This window comes from Zalophus californianus, chromosome 1, assembly GCF_009762305.2.
Source record: "Zalophus californianus isolate mZalCal1 chromosome 1, mZalCal1.pri.v2, whole genome shotgun sequence".
In the NCBI taxonomy this organism is placed as follows: Eukaryota; Metazoa; Chordata; class Mammalia; order Carnivora; family Otariidae; genus Zalophus; species Zalophus californianus.
In genome coordinates this window covers 65,339,799-65,360,536 of record NC_045595.1, presented here as the reverse complement: position 1 = coordinate 65,360,536, position 20,738 = coordinate 65,339,799, and the positions used below count along the sequence as shown (strand labels likewise).

Here is a 20,738-nt window from a genome sequence, read left to right as displayed (position 1 = left end):
AATTAATGAGTCAAATAAAAATTTTGACATGTGTTCATTTTATATTTGTATAGACTCATGATTTTACCTTAATTTAAAAAAATTATTAGTGAACTAGAGTGACTTTTCATGAACACATTCTATAGATCACAAGCTTCCTGATCTTAAAAACAAGACTTAACAATCGTAATAAACTCTTAAGAAGGGATATGAATGGCCAAAACGGGATAAATTAATACATTGTCTCAATCTGCTGATTAGAAGGAATTGTATACACAAACAATGAATCATGGAACACTACATCAAAACTAATGATGTAATGTGTGGTGATTAACATAACAATAAAAAATTAAAAAAAAAAAGGAGGAATTGTCAACCTCTTTAGAGAGCACATCCACACAGTCAATGCAAGATGAAAAGTGTGGGGTAAGAAAAAAACCAGTGGACCAGAAGTATGCCTCCCTGGGTTCCAGCCTGAGCCTCTACTTTCTCCCTGACAGTTCTTGGCCCTGGTTCTCCCAATTGGCCCCCACAAAGGTAAAGAACTATAAACTGTCTCACTGGAATATGAACTAAAACAGCTAGGTGTCCATTCACTTAGCTCTACTGAAGTTGAAGATAGTCTTTCCAGAATGAGGACTGTAATGCATGTAGTTATGAAAACATGCTCCCACCCAGGCAGTGAATTTGCACCACCTCTTTGTATTGGGGTTGATATTTGCCCCCCATCTCCTACCTCTTAAAGTCATTCTCATGTTCTGCCATTGAACCCATTCTTCCTTATCCTTTCCTTACTGGAAAGGGAGAATGACTGCTCACTAACCATGCTGCACAGGCATCTGGATCCCCTCTTGCTGGGAGACTTGGCTTGGTTGTGATGCTACCTCTTTGCAAAGCCTTCCCTGGCCTCTCACAGCTGCTTTGATGTCTCCTTGAGGTGCTGTGGCGGCATCCTGAATTACCTCCCCGCCCATAAGACCTCACACTGAAGTGTGCTTTCTTGTCTACTCTTTTGCGCCCCCCCCAACCCCCTGAGCCCGGGGACCACTTGAGCTCTTTGAGGTCAGGGCCTGCAAACTGCTCACCAAGTAGATGCTCATTCACCATGTGGTGAGCGGTGAAGAGATTCAAATCCCGAGAACAGCCACATAAGGGTTAAAATCAGTTTTAACTCAATTTCAAGTGGTGCTTTGAAAAAAATCAGAAAGAGATGAATTCAGGCCATGCCATCTCCAGAGGTTCTCGTGAATATTCGCTAATGAGACAAATGGTTGCCTGGTTTCCTTCAGACTCAACCACGGAAAAATCCGAGACTCGCTGATTCCAAGAAAGAGGCTGGCGATTCAAGAATCTAAATACTTATTTGGGATTACAAAAGAAAATAGTTTTCTTTTAAGCCCACCCTCCCCCCCCATTTAGATGTTTGGACACACACTGAAGTGGAAACTAATTTGTATCTTAGAATTTAATAATATTGGAAAAGCAGTTCCCTTTTTCCCTCTCCTGGCTCCTAAGCATTCTTCTTCTTTCCTTTTTCTTTCCCCCTTATGAAACATGGCCATTATCATATAAATTTGTTTGGGGAGAACTAATAAAAATGAAAATGACTTAGATGTGGGAAGCCAAAATGGATTCTTTGGAATAGGCATTATATGGTCACTAGAATATGCATCTGAACCCATCAGTCTTTTACTTACTCCCCATCCTTTATTTCAGACTCCCTAAGATGTTTTAGGGGTTTGTGTTTACTTGGATTTATTTACATCTGCTGCTTATTTACATGATAAATGCCATAAAATTATTCTTACTTTTACTTTCTAAAAAGTATTTTCTTTATTTGAGAGAGAGAAAGCGAGAGAGCGAGTGCATGCACACACAGGTTTGTGTGGGGGGTTGGGAGGGGCAGAGGAGGAGGGAGAGGGACAAGCACCCTGTGCTGAGTGTAGAGCCTACATGGGTTCCATTCTACGGCCCTGGAATCATGACCTGAGTTGAAACCAAGAGTTGTCCGTGCATGGAGGACATTAGGAGAAGAAAGGGAAAAATGAAGGGGGAGAAATCAGAGGGGGAGACGAACCATGAGAGACGATGGACTCTGAGAAACAAACTGAGGGTTCTAGAGGGTAGGGGGGTGGGGTGATGGGTTAGCCTGGCGATGGGTATTAAGGAGGGCACATACTGCATGGAGCACTGGGTGTTATACACAATGAATCATGGAACACTACATTAAAAACTAATGATGTAATGTATGGTGACTAACATAACATAATAAAATTTAAAAAAATATATTAAAAAAAAGAAATCAAGAGTCAGATGCACAACTCACTGAGCCACCCAGGTGCCACTATTCTTAATGATTTTTAAAATGCATGCTGGTGTGAATAATAAGCAAGGGCTCTAAGACTGTTTTGCAGACTTCTGAATCCAAAATCAGTGAGGATAATGAGACTGGTTACATTGTAAATGTAGAAGGCAAAAAGCTAAGCATGTGCTATCAAGCTCTTGCTAACTATGTGTGTGTGTAAGTGCATGTGCATGAATGAATGCGTATTTGAGTGTGCATGGGTGTATGAACGTGTGTGTGTGTGTGTATGTGTGTGTGTATCTGACTGTGCGCATGTGGGAGTGTTTGTGCATATGTAAGGGTCTCACCCACTGGGCTAGGAGGATGATTGGGCACACATCCTATGTGCACTCACGAGGCAGAATATATGACAACTGTGCTAGTGCTGATTATAATGGGGTTCTCTAGTTTGTATTCCAAGTAGCATTTTACAAAGCTTGGCTCATATATTAAGCTGGCCATCCATAAAGTGTAATTTTCAAAGCTCTTAAAAAATTTGGTGTTAAGGGTTTTTGGTGGAAACTGTTTAAGACACTAATTTTAGAAGTTTATCTATTATACAAGCTCATTACACTCAGATGGAGGCACGGGGTGCTCTTTATTGTTATCAGACCCTAAACGGTCAGTGACAGTTCAGGGATCCTGTGCATATTGGCACCATGTCTTTCATGTCAGTGGTAAAATGTCATACCTATAAGTCAGCAACTGCAAAATGGACTCAGAAGATGAGGGACAGGGTCTCACAGTCTCCTTTTTGCTGGACAAATTAGATGAAGTCCCACAGGATATACTCAAAGGCCAGAGAGAGCCTTTGGCTGTGGTTTTTTCCACTATTATATTCTTAGGGTAGCGTTGATGAGATCCAGAGGACTTGGAAATAAAACATATGGTGAAAAGATGCAAATTAAGAAGTTATCTAAACTACACTGGTCACCTCGCTTTGTACTGGGCACAAAATCCCACCTTTTATGTACATTATCTAGTTTAATACTTGGTCTCCCGAGGAAGGAGCAAACTGAGCCCCCCAAGAAATTACATCGTTGGCTCAAATAGATGCAGTTGGGAAGGGTCAGTGCTGGAAGGCAGACCCAGGTCTCTGTGACTCCCCAGTAGTGCTCTTTTCTGCCCTGCTGCCTTGTTCTGTTCTGCTCTCCATCCATGCTGGACAGATGGAGCATTATCCATGAGAGCTCCAGCGATTCGGGGAGGTAATGGATGACTGTATGAAGGACATTTATTTTGCACTGAAAGCCTCTGCCTTTAGACAGCACTTGGAGACCAATGATGGGACCATGGCACTTCTAAGAGGAGGACTCACTGCCCTAAGACTGAGGGGGCAGCGCCCTCGTGGCTCCTTTCTGAGGCCTACTCCTCCATTCCTCAATCGTGAGTGCTCAGTAAGGGCTTACCAGGGCTTCTTCCAAATTGTCTGAAACCCTTTGATCTACTTTTCTATCATTTCTTCTTGACAAATAATATTCATCGTAGGCTCAAGGCCCATCTCCTCCAGGAAAGAGGTCCTGGCCAAGCCCTCTGAGCTTGGTTTGCTTCCCCTTTTATCATTTCCATTATATTATCACTTACTTGACGTGCCCACTGATTGTGCATGGCAGGCCCAGCATTAGTTGATTTCATCTCCATGATACTCGTGCAATCCTTCATCACGTATTCATTAAGCATCTACTATGTTTCAAGAACTATCTTATTCTACAGGGATCTATAGGCTAGCAATGACAGATTTGTTCTTATGGAGTTTATAAGAGAGATAGAGGTTTACCAAATAATTCCAGAAATACATAAATACAAGTTGAGGGGAGTGCTTTAAAGGAAAGAAATATGGTGTCATGAAAGGAGATAACAGAGGAATTGCACCCAGATTGGGGGTATCAGGAAAGGGTGCACAGAGGAACTGAACTCTGAGTTGAGATCTGTGGAGGTCAGTAGAAAGGTCTGGATTGTTAGCTGTTGGCAGAAAAGCTTTCCCTGTTCCTGAGCAGATACCTAATGGATGCTTGGTGAAGAGATGATTCAGCCGCTCTGAGTTATAGCTATTGGCTTTGCCAGTTGGGTCTTCTTTGCCCTCAAGCTTACACTCCAAACATTCCTTGTGCTCTCACCGCCTGTGCCCTTTGCCCTGAGGACAATACTGCGTGATCCCCTGGGTGAGAATGTAGGTGGATAAGAATGATATATATTTTTTAAAGATTTTATTTATTTATTTGACAGAGAGAGGGACAGCGAGAGCAGGAACACAAGCAGGGGGAGGGGGAGAGGGAGAAGCAGGCTTCCCGCTGAGCAGGGAGCCCGATGTGGGGCTCCACCCCAGGACCCCGGATCATGACCTGAGCCGAAGGCAGCTGCTTAACCAACTGAGCCACCCAGGTGCCCAAGAATGATATTTTGTTAAAAGGAATTTTTTTCTACCTTATGGTATGAGGATAAAAGGATAATTCACAAAGTGCTGGTTCATTCAAGGAATTATACCAAATCCCCAAAGCATTGCTTTACACATTCTAAATCAGGTGCCTGGCTTTTTAAATTGGGAACACACAATATCTTGGCAAAAAAAAAAAAAAAAAGAAGAAAAAAGGAAAAAGTATGATTTATCACTCCAATCTTGCAGTCTATGTAACACAGGCATTTCACTCCTGGGAATGAATAGTCCTGTTTGCCTCAGAGCAGACTGTAAACGTTTGATTCGTGACCAGACAACTTGACCTTTAATGACCTGCAACTGTCTAAAGTCAGCACAAAAATTTATGACCACCATCAGGCAGCTAGACGTCATTCCTTAGTACCATAACCACATCCTATATTTCTCTGGAATTGTTCCTTTCATACGCTGACTTCAGAGTAACTTTCTGGTATAAAATGGTGGGACTGACACACTGGGAAGCTGTTCCGGTTTAAATTCTAGCTATAATGACGGTCTCAGGAAGGACATGACAAACGGTGTTTACTGCAATGTGAACAGATACCACCCTTGTCTTCCTCAGCGGAGAGCTGACTGTGGACAGTCAGCTCAAGGCAAGGCAGCCCCCAGCAATGACTCCCAGGCAGGCTCCAACCTCTAGGGCCAGTTCTATCTCCGATAAAACAGATCTTCCCTTGGTAAACGCCGTCACCTCCTCCTGCACTGACGCCAGACTGTTCGGGTCTGTTTATAGCTCCAGCCAGTGAGTTCAGCATGGCGATGCTTACTCAATGATGGAGAAAACTCAGATTATAAGAGCCTACTTGTCTGAACAAATCCCAGACGCCAGGACTCAGGCCCTAAACTCTGCTCTGGAAAGACCCAAGAATCACTTGGAAGAAGATGGCAAATGAATACTGAAACCAAGCTGACCTTGGGTACAAGCCAGACTCTGTCAGGGTACACACATCGGCTATGAAGTCTTGCTGGATGAGGGGCAGCCACGCTGCCGGGCTTGAACTCATGGCACATGGAACCTGGGAAAGGGGGTCTAACTGGAGACATTTTGGTAGTTCTTTCCTTGTATGGGGCTTTGGGTAAAGTGAAAGAGGAGAGGCAGATTTCACTGAAGTGGGAAACCACATTCAGGCAAGCGAGAGAGGGACCATGCCTGGGAAATGGCACAGTCTGAGGAGGAGAAGCCCAGAGAGCTTCAGGGTTGAGAGACAACACCTTCCAGAAGCCATGTGAAGGCAGTGACTGGCAACTGGTAACTTGGCCTCCATGATATTCAGACAAGTGGAGTCCCCCTCAAAATGGAGGCTATATCCCTAATGCTCTGGCCTTTCAATAGTTTTCAGTGCTACTTTAGCTCTCTGTTCTCTTCAGAAGAGGAAAGAACCGATCTCTGAGGGAACATCTGACTAGAAAAGCAGCCCCTTCTTTCCTGCTCCAGGGCTAAAAAACACCAAACCCTTATGTTTTGGGGTCATGCATGGAGGAAAGGAATAAAGCATTTTCTCTGAGATAGGCCAGTGAACACCACATTATAAAAATTGTAATAACTATCAGTTACTGAGTATTTACGATGACAAGGAACTGTGCTATATGCTTAATAAACATTACTCATTTCATCCTCAAAAATACCTCAGGGTGAAGAGGTCATTGTTATTATTTTATAAGTAAGGAAATCAGAGCAATGAAATGTTTATACATTGCTTAAGGTCACGTAACAAGTAGCATGTGAACTCAGCGCTGACTCCAGCTTCACTATCCCTGAAGCAGGAGTAACCTAAACTGTGTTCGGATTGCTTAAGGGTCCCAAAGCTCACCTTATCCTCCCCTGTGTTTCAGGTACCATGAAGTGGGATGGATCCTGAAACAAAAGCACAGCTCAGGGTGGGCAGCAGTGGGGAGCTGCCAGAATAAACGAACGGTTTTAGTTTGATCCTTTAATCCCTGTCAATTTGGCCATTAAAGACAATTGATTTTGATTCCCTATTAGACCCCACAGGATGCCAAGTGCATTCGATGCTCAAGCTTCATGCAAACACCCATTGGCGGTTTGGCTGATGATGCACTAAGTGTGCTCCTTAAAGTGGGGTCCCTGATCAGCAGCATCAGAACCTCCTGCTGACCACTTAGAAATGCAAATTCTCAAGCCTAACCCCCCAGATCTGCAGAATCAGAAACTGCAGGGATAGGGCCCAGTAATCTGCCTGCTCACCAGCCCGGCAGGTCACTGGATGCTCGCTCACCTGTGAGAATCACTGCTGTATAGCATTAGGAGGTAGCACTAATTGAATTCTTTTTTTGACATGAAAAACACTTGCTTTAAATAGTCTTTCTTTCTTTTTTCTTAAAAAATTTTTTTTTACCTCATTTCCAAATCTTCATTCTCCTGTGGTACAAATTTGTACAAGGCAACATAGGTGTTCATCTGTAATGGTTCTTTGGAAAGAGATCCCTGGAAGATAAAATAAAAGACGAAGGAGGAAAACAGAAAATGAATTAAGTGAATGCAATGTAATTCTAGGGTATGGATCATGAGTGTTAAAATATCTAACTATTATTCTAGGCTTTGTTTCAACCGTAGGTTTATTTTCAATTTCTTAGCTAAGTTTGATTTCATTAGAAACCACAACCAATTATGTAGAAATCTGTCAGAAATAACTATGAATTCTTCAAATAAATTTTTTCTTTGCTACAGTTGTTCATGATAGGTGACAGGCTTGGCCCCAAGAATGGGAATATTCGCGCTATAGAAATAGGGACATATGAATAGTAAACAACTTCCACTTCCTAAAATTGACTTTTTATCAGTTGGCCTAAAATTTGGTATCTAGCCTATCAAAGAGACTCCGGTATAGTCAGGGGCAATTAGTTCAAGCAGGTTGTGAAAAAAGCATAGTTTTTGACATCAGACCAATTTAGTTTCTATCAAAGAAGCACCATCTCCTGACCATGAAACCTTGCAATAATGGTAATAAGAGCTACCATTTTTGATAGCTTACTGTGTGTGCCAGGCATTATGTTACACGCATTAGCACACTTGAACCTCACAACAGCCCCCCATTGTTGTCCTCAATTTATAGCTTATCCAAGAGTCTTATAAGTGTTATATAAATATTACCCATTATTATTATCCAAATATATGTCAATGCTATATAAATGTTTTCACTTTGTAATATATAATAAACACAAATTATATAACATACCAAATATATTGTATAATATTACTATTTTATAATACACAATATAACATAGGCAATATATACACATATCATTATTTAACATGTTATATATGTGTATGTAAAATTATATATACAATATATAATTGTATATTGTATATATTTAAATACATAATAATATTTAAATACATAATAATTTAAATTTATTTAAATTATTTAAATACATAATAATATGATAAACATATACTATATAAGACATAAAGAAAAGTTGTGAACAACTTTGACTCACTCTGCTACCCAAAGCTCAAGTACCTTATGTTTTTTTTTTTAAGATTTATTTATTTATTTTAAGACTGAGAATGAGAGAGAGAGAGAGAGAGAGCACATGCGAGGGGGGAGGGTTAGAGGGAGAAGCAGGCTCCTCGCTGAGCAGGGACCCCAATGCGGGACTCGATCCCGGAACTCCAGGATCATGACCTGAGCCGAAGGCAGTTGCTTAACCAACTGAGCCACCCAGGCGCCCTCAAGTGCCTTATGTTATATACTTCTGTCCCAGTCTATCTTGTTCTAATGATATGGATAGGTATTTATAATTGTATAATTATATATAAATGGCATAAAATATAATAAATATATACTTCCATACTATAAAATATGATAATAGATTATGTAATTATGTAATTTACACACCTTACATTGTATATCAATTTGTATATAACATATACAATGGTAACAAAAAGTATGCAATACAATACTTATCCTTCTTACCTTTGATGCACTGTGAGAGTTTATTCTGTTCTAGGACCTACTAACTTGATTTCATAACCCACTTACGTAGTGACCTACAATGTGATCTAAGGACCCTGCCTGGTCTGTCTTCTGCGACATCTGTGAAAATTAATAGAGGGAATTCTCACTCAAATGGAGTCAGGAGGTTGGGCAGGGGGAGCTCTTATGCCCTATTACTCGTAGTAGTCTGTTTAGACCTTGCTCTGGACACTACTTTAGCCACTACTTTACTATCCCAGCAGGAGGAGGGAAGGTCAACGGCTCAGCCAATGAAAGACAGACTCAGCTCAGCCAATGAAAATCCACTATATTTAGCACGCCTAGTTTCCTTCAATGGACTTTTTGTTTATAACAGTCTCCCCCATTTTTCCCCTCTCCTCTATAAAACAGCTTTTCCCTTCTTTGCTTGGTAGGATTGCCTATGGTTTTGCCTTAGCTTACTTGTCCTGCATTGACATTTTCTGCTGTTTCTGAATAAACCTATATTTTGCCGGTAAAACAATTTTTTAAGGTTAACACAGTGATAAATACCTGTTGGTTTATGTTCTTCGCTTGGTGTCTGAAATCGTCAGTGCCATTTTCTGGATAAGTAAATACTGAAGGAGACAAGAAAAAGCAGGTGCTATTTATGAATCCAGTCACCATGTTTTGGAATCATGCCTGGAAGATGTGGCTTTATGTATTCCCTGTTCCCTAGCTTCTACTTTCCTCCTCACTGCCTTTTCCTCATCTTAGTGACACAGCTTTCATGTCATCTTCCACGTGAGGCTTCCCCTGCGCCCCCAGGTGGCATTCCGCACCACCTCCTCTGCATGCCCACACCCTTGTCCACGCCTCCAGCGAGCATGCATCCTCCTGAATACTTGGCAATTGTGTTCACAAGTTGGCCTTATTTGGCAGCGCATTTCATTCATCTTTGAAACAATGTTATTCATCTGTTGAACGTATCAAATCATTTGTTAATGGAACAGCGAATGAGGGATGGCCTAATTGTATTTGAATGACCTTTTCTAAATACCAGATTCTTTTATCTATTTTCAATATCTTGATTCCAGTTTCTTGATATCTATATTCTATTTTGCACATTAAAGCTTTAGTTTTTTTTTTTTAAGGTTTATTTATTTGAGAGGGGGGCGGAAAGGGCAGAGGAAGAGGGAAAGACAATCTCAAGCCGACTCCGCACTGAGTGCTGAGTGCAGAGCCCCATGTGGGGCTGATCTCACCACCCTGATATCATTACCTGTGTCCAAATGGAATGGACTGAGTCACCCAGACGCCCCTAAAGCTTTAGTTTTAAACTTCAAAATATTTTCTGGATCACTTATTGTCAATGCATTGGGACTATTATTCACAATAGAAAACAAATAGTGGTTTCTCATTTAGTTTGTTTTGAAATACGTAATTCTCTTCCTTTTGCATTTAAGCAGCCACTCTGTGGTCTTTAATAAAGAACAAAGCTTCCCCAAATGGGCAGGAGTTTTCACTGTCCACATGCACAGCTGGGGGAGATCCCTGATGGGTACTGGGGGGCTCTGCCTTAGCTAGTTCAGTTGGCCACATTCACCCCAGTGACCAACGTGACAGCCTTATTCTCACCACGTGTATCTGCCTCAAACAGAAATGTGGCAAGTGTTTCCAAGTTTGTACAATAGAGTTTTGGTGTCTAACCTACCAGTTAGATGACTTGACATTTAAAAAGAACACATTGCTGCTTTCTTCTTCCCTTTGATCTCCCTTCAGATTATAAGGAAATAGCAGTAAAGGAGGAGAAACGCACCACAGAAAAGTCTGTAACCTATTTCAGTTACTGCATTGACATCTCCACTGTCCTTAAAATGAACTCAATAACTGTGATGCAGAAAACATGCTTCAGAACAAGAGCCTCTGTAAACGTACTGATGCTCAGTAAACATCTATTCTCCACAGTTTATAGTTCCAGAGCCTGTGCATGAAATTCCATGATTCCTTGGAAGCCTAGGCATAAATATGCAGTCATTGGAGGAACTCTGGTTTGTAGGTAAGTGGAAAATGATCCTATGGGCCCTGTCTGCCTCAGTATCTGGCTACTCACCTTACTAATTTGAACTGAGTGGAGGCCAATGATACTCTTCTTTGGGATTATGTGATTCCCTAAGAGCTTGGTGTAAATATTTGATCGCACAAGTATATAAAACTGGATACTTCTAAAAGAATATTGAATATCTGCAGGAAAAACATAGAAAATGTTCCTAGAAAATTCTTGATTGGAGTTAAAAAGGGAGACTTCATAGGCTACATATCAGTTTGAACTGATTTTACAATTTTGCAATTTCACATTTTAAGCTTTTTATTGAATATCCATTAGCCATCTGGTTCAAAATATGTACCAGTTTTGTGAACTATGCTGAAAATTATTTGAAGTGACTCCAAATGTATTTTTAACTATATGACTGAAAGTAGACCACTGTGGAAAAAAAAAAGATTTAAAAGCCCATTCCTATGGGCTATTTCTAAGACTTTGATTTGAGGGAAAAAGAGTAAAGAAAGGTAACTATTTTACTACAAATATATCATATACTCTTTCTGTTTGGTGCTTTAAATTTGTTTTATTAAAAATTATTAGGTTGCTGATTTCACTCAGGACAAGTACTCAGAGAATATATCCATTATGCAGACATATTTTCTAATGTTTTGGAAGCAAATGAATCTTTAGTTTCTGCCACATCCCCAAAGGACTTTCTTCTTTCCTTTTTCATATTCTTTTTCACTTTGTAGTCCTGTGAAGACCATGTCCACCACTTCGTTTTCTAATGAGACGGCTATCTGGTTTTTCTTCTTCAAGCTAATAATGTACAAGTTATGTTACTTGCTTATCTAATACAAACACAAATTTGCATCCCTGGAATAAATCTAACTTGGTAATTATGCATTACTTTTAAAAAATAATTATTGGGGGCGCCTGGGTGGCTCAGTAGGTTAGGTGTCTGCCTTTGGCTCAGGTCATGATCCCAGAGTTCCAGGATTGAGCCCCGCATTGGGCTCCCCCCTCAGCGTGGCATCTGCTTCTCCCTCTGCCCATCCCCCAGCTCGTGCTCTCTCTCTCTCAAATAAAATCTTTAAAAAAATTATTGGATTCAGTTTACTAAGATTCTGTTTCAGATTTCTGCATCCATGTTCAAGATGGAGACTAGCCAGTGATTTTCCTTTCTCAAGCTGCCTTCAATTGGTTTTGAGGTCAGTATTAGACTAGCCTCATAAACTAAGTTAAAGAATATAGCAGCCGTTTTTCCCTGCAACTTTTTCATTTTCCTGAAAAAGCTTACATAATCTGGGAATTTTCCATTCCTTAAATATTTGGTTGAGTTTACTTTTTAAAAGTTGTCTGGGCCTGGTATTTTTGCTGTGCAAAATTTAAAATATTGATTCATTTTCTATTATGACTAGAAGCAAATTTAAGTTCTCAGGTTTTCTATTTCTTCCTGAGTCAGATTTTGGTCATCGATCTTTTTCTTGGTATGTGTCCATTCAAAAAAGTTTTAAAATTTATTGGCATGAAATTGGTCATGAGATTCTTTTATTTTCCTTTCAATCTCTGTCATAGTCATCCCTTTTCATTATTGCCTTTTGCTTCATTTCTTTTATTCTTAAAAACATTGTTAGTGATTGTAGGGATGTCTGGGTGGCTCAGTTGCTTAAGCAACCCAACGCTTGAATTCAGTCCAGGTCATGATCTCAGCGTCATGAGACTGAGCCCCTTGTTGGGTTCTGCTCTGGGTGTGGAGTCTGCTTAAGATTCTCTTTCTCTCCCGGGGTGCCTGGGTGGCTCAGTGGTTAAGCGTCTGTTTTCGGTTCAGGTCATGATCCTGGGGTCCTGGAATCAAGCCCCACATCAGGCTCCCTGTTCAGGGGGAAGCTTGCTTCTCCCACTCTCACTCCCCCTACTGTGTTCCCTCTCTTGCTGTGTTTCTCTCTGTCAAATAAATAAATAAAATCTTAAAAAAAAACTTAAAAAAAAAGATTCTCTCCTAGCTCATGCTCTCTCTCTCTCTCTCAAAAAAAAAAAAAAATTCTTAGTGATTTTGAGTTTTCTTTATTTCTTTTATTAAAGATTATTTATGAGAGAGAGAGAGACACTCATGTGAGTGGGGGAGGGCAGAGGGTGAGGGAATCTTCAAGCAGACTCTGCACTGAGTGGGGAGCTTGACGTGGGGCTTAATCTCAGTACCCTGAGATCATGACCTTTTTATTGCCTTCCTACTGCTTTTTGGGGGCTTATTCTATTTCTCTTTTTTGACTTCTCAAATATGATGCTTAGGTTATTACTTTTTGGGCTTTTTATTTTTTAATATAATACTTTTATTTATTTTTTAAAGATTTTATTTGTTTATTTGAGAGAGAGTGAGCACATGAGCAGGGGGAGGGGCAGGGGGAGAGGGAGAAACAGACTCCTGGCTCAGTGGGAAGCCTGATGTGGGGCTTGATCCCAGGACCCCAGGATCACGACCTGAGCCAAAGTCAGATGCTCAACTGACTGAGCCACCCAGGTGCCCATAGAATACTTTTAAAGCAAAATATTCTAGTCTCAATTTAGCTATATCCCACAAATTTTGATCTGTAGTGTTTTCATTATGACTTATTTTAAGTATATTCCAATTTTTATCATAAATTCTTTTTTGACACATGAGCTTTTTGAATGTATGTTTTAATTTTCAAAATGATGGGTTCTCCTATAACTTTTGGTGATTGGTTTCTATCTTATTTGCATTATAGTCAGAAAGGCGTGTTCTCTATAATATTAATTCTGTGGAAATTTATGAAGCTTTCTTTATGGTCTAGCAGGTGATCAATTTTTATAATTGTTCCGTGTCCTTAAAAAGAATGTGAATTCTCCATTTGTTAGATGCAGTGCCCTTTTTAAGTCAATTAGACTAGGATTGTCAAATGTGTCCTCAGATTCTCTAAATACTGAATCTTCAATGACTTGAGAGTCATGTTAAAACCTCTCACTATGAAGGGGACTGTCAATTTCCCCAATGCTTCTGTCAATTGCTCCTTGAGTTCCTGTCACTTTAGGGCTATATAAGTAGACACAAGTTTAGAATTTATATCTTCTGATGAAGTGGATATGATCATGTAATGATGCTTTTTTTTCCTCTAGTAATGCTTTTCTGATTTTAATGCCCATTTTTTCATACATTAATACAGCTATACAATCTTTCTTTTGTCTTTTAAAATATATGTATTTTTTTTACTTTTAAACTTTTTATATCCTCATGTTTTAGATTGTTATAAATAGTCATTTAAACAATCCAGCGTGTAAAGCTCTTTTATCTAGGGCTTAGTTAATTTACATTAATTTTGATTACTGATAAATTGGGATTCTCTTCTAGCATTTTATTTTGTATTTTCTATTTGTCTCAAATTTTCTATGCTTTTTCTTCTACTTCTGTGCCCTCTCCCCTTTCTTCCTTTTAGGTTATATGGCTAAAGGCTATTTTTTAATCTTCTAGTGGTTAGTCTAAAAATTTTATGAGGTATATTTAACTTAACAAAATCTAAAGTGAAAGAATATCTTTAATTTCCTTCCAGTTAATATGAAAATCTTTGAATGCCCATTTCTTACTTAAATACCCAGTATTTCAGTTAGTGTTTTATTAACAACTTTTTGCTAACATCGTTATGTTTTTATGTAGCCAATGTTCACTTGGTTCTTTCTTCATGCTTCATTCCTTGCTCCTCAGTCCTTCCTCTGAGGTCACATTTTCTTCTCTGAACTACATCATTTTGAAATTTCTTGAGTGGATCTTTCTTCACTGCACTGTAGACACAGTGTTGGTCTGAATATATATCTTTGAAAGAGTTTTACTTTTGCTCCATTTACAGTTCTATCTTAAGAGTTACTTTTCTTTTGGATTACTGAAGATATTGTTCTACTGTTACTTGGTTCTATTGTCACTTACAAGAAAGAGTTGTCTGTCTAGTTTTCATTCCTCTGCAGGTAATCTGTCTTTCAGTCTGCATTTAACATTTGTAATTCTGGAGTTTTGCTAAGATGGGTCTAGGTATAAATTTCTGAATTTGAGGAATGGTGTCTTTAATAAATTTTGAAACATATTAGCTACTATCTTCTTGAATATTGTCTCTCTCCCATTCTCTCATTATGTACCTTTTAAGTGTCAATTAGATGCATGTTGGACTTTCCTGCTCATCTTCTGTGTCTCTTTCAAGTCATGAATTCTACTGGTTTGTCTCCCTGGCTCTACAGTAAGAAATTTCTTTGCCTGTGTATTCCACGCCACTAATTCTCTCTTCAGCTATATCTAATACGCTATTAAATCCAACAAGCAAATTTCTTCTTCTTTTTTTAATTTCTAAAAGTTCTGTTTGGTTTTCTTAAAATTTGCCTGTTCAACTTTGATAGTGTCTTACTCTTTTGTTGTATATTCTAGTCCATTTTTTTATATCTTTAAATCTATATAACTATATAGTTAGATATTTCCTTTTTTTAAGATTTTGTTTATTTCTTTGACAGAGAGAGAGAGAGAGAGAGAGCACAAGCAGAGGGCAGAGGGAGAGGGAGAAGGAAACTCCCTGCTGAGCAGGGAGCCTGATGTGGGACTCAGTCCCAGGACCCTGGGATCATGACCTGAGCTGAAGGCAGATGCTTAATTGACAGCCACCCAGGCATCCCTAGTAAGATATTTCTTTATTTGATAATTCCAACATATATAGTCTCTGAAGTCTGATCATAAAAAAGGTGGTTTTGGCTAACTCTTACACATGGTAGCTCATTTTCTCATGTATTTGGTGTATTTCAATTTTTAGCTCATGTCCTTTGGAAGTTCATTTGTGGAAACTTCTGAGGTCTAGGTTTAAATTATCTTCCTCCAGAGGCCATTTGTATTACTTCTGCCAAATGTCTGTGCATTTATCCAACCGGGCCACTTTAAATAAATTCAACTAAAATTTTAAATTATTTTACTTTGTCCATGGAGGTAGTATGAATTCAGGCCCTAAACCAAAGTAAGAAGAGTTTCTTCCCTCCTTTGTTTTCTCTTTTTCTTCCTTCCTGCTCTTATTCCATTTCTTTCTTTACTTCCCCACGATATAGCATTTTTCTTTACTAAATTCCTCTGCAGGGCATTCTTTTTTCCTAGTGCTACTAAGGGTGCCTTTTGGGGTATCAGCATTTTCCCAAAGGGCCTCTCATCGAACCTATTACTCTGCCTGCTCACCAGGTCTTGCTCCCTATTGACCATATAAGGAGCTTATTCTTCCCCAATCTGAGGCCCCAGGATGTGCAGAATAAACAATAGGCTTCACCTGCTTATGTCTCTGGATTCATGCTTTATTGTCATTTCTAGACTCTAAGGAATTGCCTTATTTTGCTGCCAGCTCAGCCACGCATTAACTGGAGCTTTCTTTTTAATTCTTTTTCCCAGAAATTTTAGGTGTGCTAAAGTGGAAAAAAATTTCTCTAAACATCCAGCCCCCCACATAGCTGGAAAGAGAGTCCTCTATGCTTTTAAAAAGACCTTTACCTGCTCTAGATATGAGATATCTAGATACTAGGGTATCTGTCAAAGAAGGCATTAAAATATTTGCTTCCTTTTCTGGGTGACAAATCAAAATGTGAGATATAAAATCAGTGCATGTTAAAGTCAAGGATAAATTTTCCAAATCTGAGCTTGCTTTTTTCCTTTCTGGGCAAAATTTCTTTGCTTCAGTGAAAAGTAAGGTATCATTGGGCTTTGTAATATCCTCCAATGGATGTGATTAACCCAGTTCTTTTTGAAGAATATTTCTAGGAATTTGTCTTACTTATGTTCTCTTCCCTCTGCTTCTCTTCCAGGAAATTTAGAATCACATAGGAGTCATACTGAAATGCAATTATTGAAGGCAGCCAATAACGTCATTATTTGGCATTTTGAGCTGAAATAGGCAGCCTAGATTTTACTTCTCCCTTTGCTCATCACATTGCTTCAAGTGGAGTTTCTGGCCAAAGGTGAAGACAGCAACTCTCCCCTCTGTATTTCTGATGCATCCACAAATAGTGTTGAAAACAACAACCAGAAACAGTCAGACCTGCCCAACATCTTTCATGAGAGAGAAAACAGAGACTGCACGCTTGGTAAGAAAGAAAGGAGTATGAATTGTAACCTCCCAGGGTGCCTTTGGAAATCTTCCTCAAGATTTTGACATGACACTTGGCTGGCAGAAACACCTGTATGCACTGTGTAATTTTTAGAACATAAATGAAATGTGTCATGCAGAACAGCTTGTGACTGGAAGCCAAGTGCTGCTTATGAAAAGTCAGCACCCTCCATGCCATGACTGTGGGGAGACCAGTGGGAGCCTGGACACACAAGCAGGGTGTTTTCTCTGCGTTGTTTCCCAAATTGCACAGACAAGGGATTAAATCCATTCAGAAGAACATGTTTTGAAGCAAACTGCTGCATAATTAATCCCTCCAGCTTCCAAGGGTGCATTGTAAAGAAAGCTATTGCTGATCAGAGGAATAGTTAATAGATCCCCAAAGCTTTACAGAGATAAGTTTATTGCTTGCTAAGTTCTTTCAACAGATTTCTTTGAATTAGGCTCTAAAAATGCCTCTTAACCTAAAAGAAATGGCAAATATTCAACTTTGTGTCTTTGAGTGTATTACATCTTGCCTCAGTTTCCTTATCCACACAGTATGTGTTTGTGTGTGTATGTATGGGTGTTGTGTGTATTGGAGGGGAGGGAGTTGGACTAGAGGACTTCTCATCCTGCTTCTTGAACTTTAATAAGATTAATATTCAAATTATGATTCTGCAGTTCTGGAAAGGCCTGAGGTTCTGCATTTCTATCAGCCTCTCTAGTGATGTCCAGGCTGCTGGTCCATGGGGCACACTTGAGAGTGGGGAGGCTCTAGGTTGCGCCTTTGACACTTGATGACCTCATGATGAGTTTATTACAAGCCAACATGCTTCACTTGATGATTCTCAAATATAACTCCTTCACATAAAAACTTACCGAAGACCACTTTCTGAGTAAAGAAATCTCCAGGGCAAACAGAGACCTTAACTACTTAGGAAGGGGTGAGCAAGAGCACCAATACGCTGGTTGGGATGCCTGAGGCAGAGAGGTAATTGGTGGGCACACTCTGGGAATGATTTTGAAGAGCAGAAAGTAAGATTTACTGACAGATTGGCTACAAGATGTGAGAAGAAGTGGGGAGTGAAGTCTGATGCCAAAAGTTCTGACCTGGAGTAAGATTGACTAGCAGAACGGAGTTCCTATTTACTGAGCAGGGACAAACGGGGAAGAGCCGGTTGGGGTGGGTGGGTGGGTGAGTGAATCAAGAGTCCAGTTTGGGTGTGTTAACTTCACGATGCCTGCTCCGCATTCAGATGGTCATGTCCAGTGGGCGGTAGGCATCTGGAGGCAGCAGAGGGGACTGAAGTTTCAGATTCATCAATGTATGGATAGTATTTACATTCACTATTTCATTTAATGATCATAGGACCTTATGGATTCGGTATTATCACTATCTTCATTTCAGAGATGAGGAGATTGGGGCAGAGAGACCAGGTCATTGCTTTGAGGCCACATGACCACTGAGTGAAGTCCAGTGGTCAGCCTCCAGAGCAAGGAGGGGCTGAGGACCAAATATATCCATGCAGTTAGTGATGAGCAGACCATCAGCAATTTGGTGAGACATGTCAGGGAATGATGCAGGCAGAAGTCAGACACAGAGGACAGAGCAGCTGACCAGACTTGAAGTGTTAACATGAAGGTCTGGCTTAATACCCGTGTCTGGTGAGTTTGTGCTCAGAAGCTGAAGAATTCTCGCCAAATTCAGTTGCCGTATCTGTGGTGTTAGACAGACTTGGGCTGGGTGGCCCTGCAGCATTACTGCCCTGCTGTGAGGTTCCCCTGGTGACCGGCACTCTAATTTGTCTCTCTAATGACACTGCTAAGTGCTCAGTGAATGTTTGCATTGATCTGAAAGTGCAGTTTTCTCTATATGATGCCAAAGAATCTTTAGCCTAGCAGTGCACTCTAGCAGATGTGAGTGGGCTTGGCAAGGGGGCCCTGATGAACATTGATGCTTATTTAGGAAGGAGAATCACAGAGGATTCTCATGTGGGAATCACAGAGACACCGTCCTAACTAGAGAAGAGACATAAATGAACTCCTAGAGCTAAGAAATGGAAGAGATACCTCATAAGACAGTTGCTGAGAAAGCAGCTCTGGGGTACTGAAAGCAGACCTTCTGCTTCCAGTCTCGAAAGGGCAGAGGCGACTAGCCAAGTGAAAAATCTACCCAAGGCAGCACATCCCCATGCTTCCCATGCAGGGATAACTTCTGCCAGGAGAACACATTCAGTCCAGGTTAACAACGCAAATCAGAACCCGCAACTTGGCTAGGTTATGAGAGACCTGAGGACAGCCTGGTGACTCATGTATTTTGCCGGTCATAGTAAATACTTCATAAATACCTTTTGCATAAATGAGTGGAGATTAAGTAGTTGCTGACATCAGAGAGGCTCGGCAAGATTCCTCCATAAGGGGCTGGTTGTTTCTTTAAACTCTGGTTTAAGAGGTTTTTCTTTCTTAACGTTAGCAAGCAACAGTATGTAGTTAGCATTCAATAAAAATTCTAGAAATGATTGTTAACAAGGGCCTAAGCTATGAGAAAATGAAATAACATTAATACAGAATATTTGGCTAGATCATACAGATCAGTTTTTGACTCTTAGTTATCTGTGCTGGGGAAGAGCCACGTGTGAGGCCCGTACTCACCTGGCAACCACACCACCCACCTGGCCTGAGGTACTTCAGCTGTAGCAGGGAGTGGCTTCTTTCCAGAATGATTTGCTAATCTAATGTAGCTCAGTGGGGGAAATAATGTATTAACAAAAAGGTCCAGAAGTGACTCCTAGACCCCAATGTAGCTAAGTCCATAAGGGATGAGAACTCAGGGAAAGTTGCAGTCAAATCACCAGGAATTATGCCCAGTTTCCCTCCAGAATACTGAACACTTGCTCAGACTGAATTCCAGAGCTGGCAGAGAAAGAAGAGAACTGGAAGTCAAGTTTCCCTGGCCGTGGCCCAGGATGAGCAGTGCCCTTCACATCCCTGCTGGGGGGATGCCTTCCCCCCACCCCCGCTCACTCACTCACCACTGTTGCTGCGTTTCCGTGGGTCATACCCACCTCCTGGCCCATCAGGTTCTTCAGGAACCTCCACGAGATCTGAAGTCTTAGAGAAAAGAGGGAACAACACGGAATGAGCAAAATCCTTTCAGTGGGCCAACTGAGCAGAGAAATTCAATGTCCATAGAGGAATCAAGGTAGAATTTGCCTGACACTGTCTGAGGAATCCAATCACTGATCTCTGGTTTGTCTGGTTAACTTCAGAGAGGCTGTGTGTTCCCTCGTGGGTGCTGTAGCTCCCTTCCGGTGTGTCTGTAGGCTCGGGGGGCAGGGGGCACATGATAGGCACTCAGTGAGTGTCGAATGAATGCCTAGATGCACCAGTCATAGTCAGGCTTCTTCCCAGGAAGACACAATAGAGAGAAATCAGAATTCCTGCCCATACCCTGTCATGTCAAATTCTCTCTAACACTAGAGCTCTTTTATAGGTGAATTTTAAATATAGACAGTCCCCACGATGGTTCGACTTATGATTTTTTGACTTTACAGTACGCATTGTTTCTACTGAATTCAGTAGAATTCCCCAGAACACTGAACGCATTCAGTAGAAACTGTACACTGAGTTTTGAATTTGGATCTTTTCCTGGGCTGGAGTTATGCGGGACGATCCTCTCTGGGGATGCTGAGCAGCATCCAGGGCTCCAGGTCAGCCACCCGATGATGAGGGTGGACAAACAGTACACTGACAACCCTTCTGTGCCCACACAGCCGTTGTTTGTCACTTTCAGCACAGTTTCAATCAATTACATGAGAGAATCAACACTTTATTATCAAATAGGCTTCTTGCTAGATGACTGTGCCCAAGTGTAGGTGAATGCAGTTGTTCTGAGCATGTTTAAGTT

The 20,738-nt window shown here is 40.6% G+C and overlaps 1 protein-coding gene across 1 annotated transcript in view; it reads right to left on the bottom strand.

The window, feature by feature from the left end:
• Window positions 1-20,738, bottom strand: part of STAC (SH3 and cysteine rich domain) — a 159,208-nt gene that overhangs the window by 25,363 nt on the left and 113,107 nt on the right. Inside the window, exons 6-8 of the mRNA XM_027585755.1 lie at window positions 19,864-19,942; window positions 9,248-9,312; window positions 7,115-7,203 (exon numbers count right to left, since the gene is read on the bottom strand). Coding sequence (XP_027441556.1) covers window positions 7,115-7,203; window positions 9,248-9,312; window positions 19,864-19,942 — 233 coding nt within the window. The remainder of the gene's footprint in view (window positions 1-7,114; window positions 7,204-9,247; window positions 9,313-19,863; window positions 19,943-20,738) is intronic.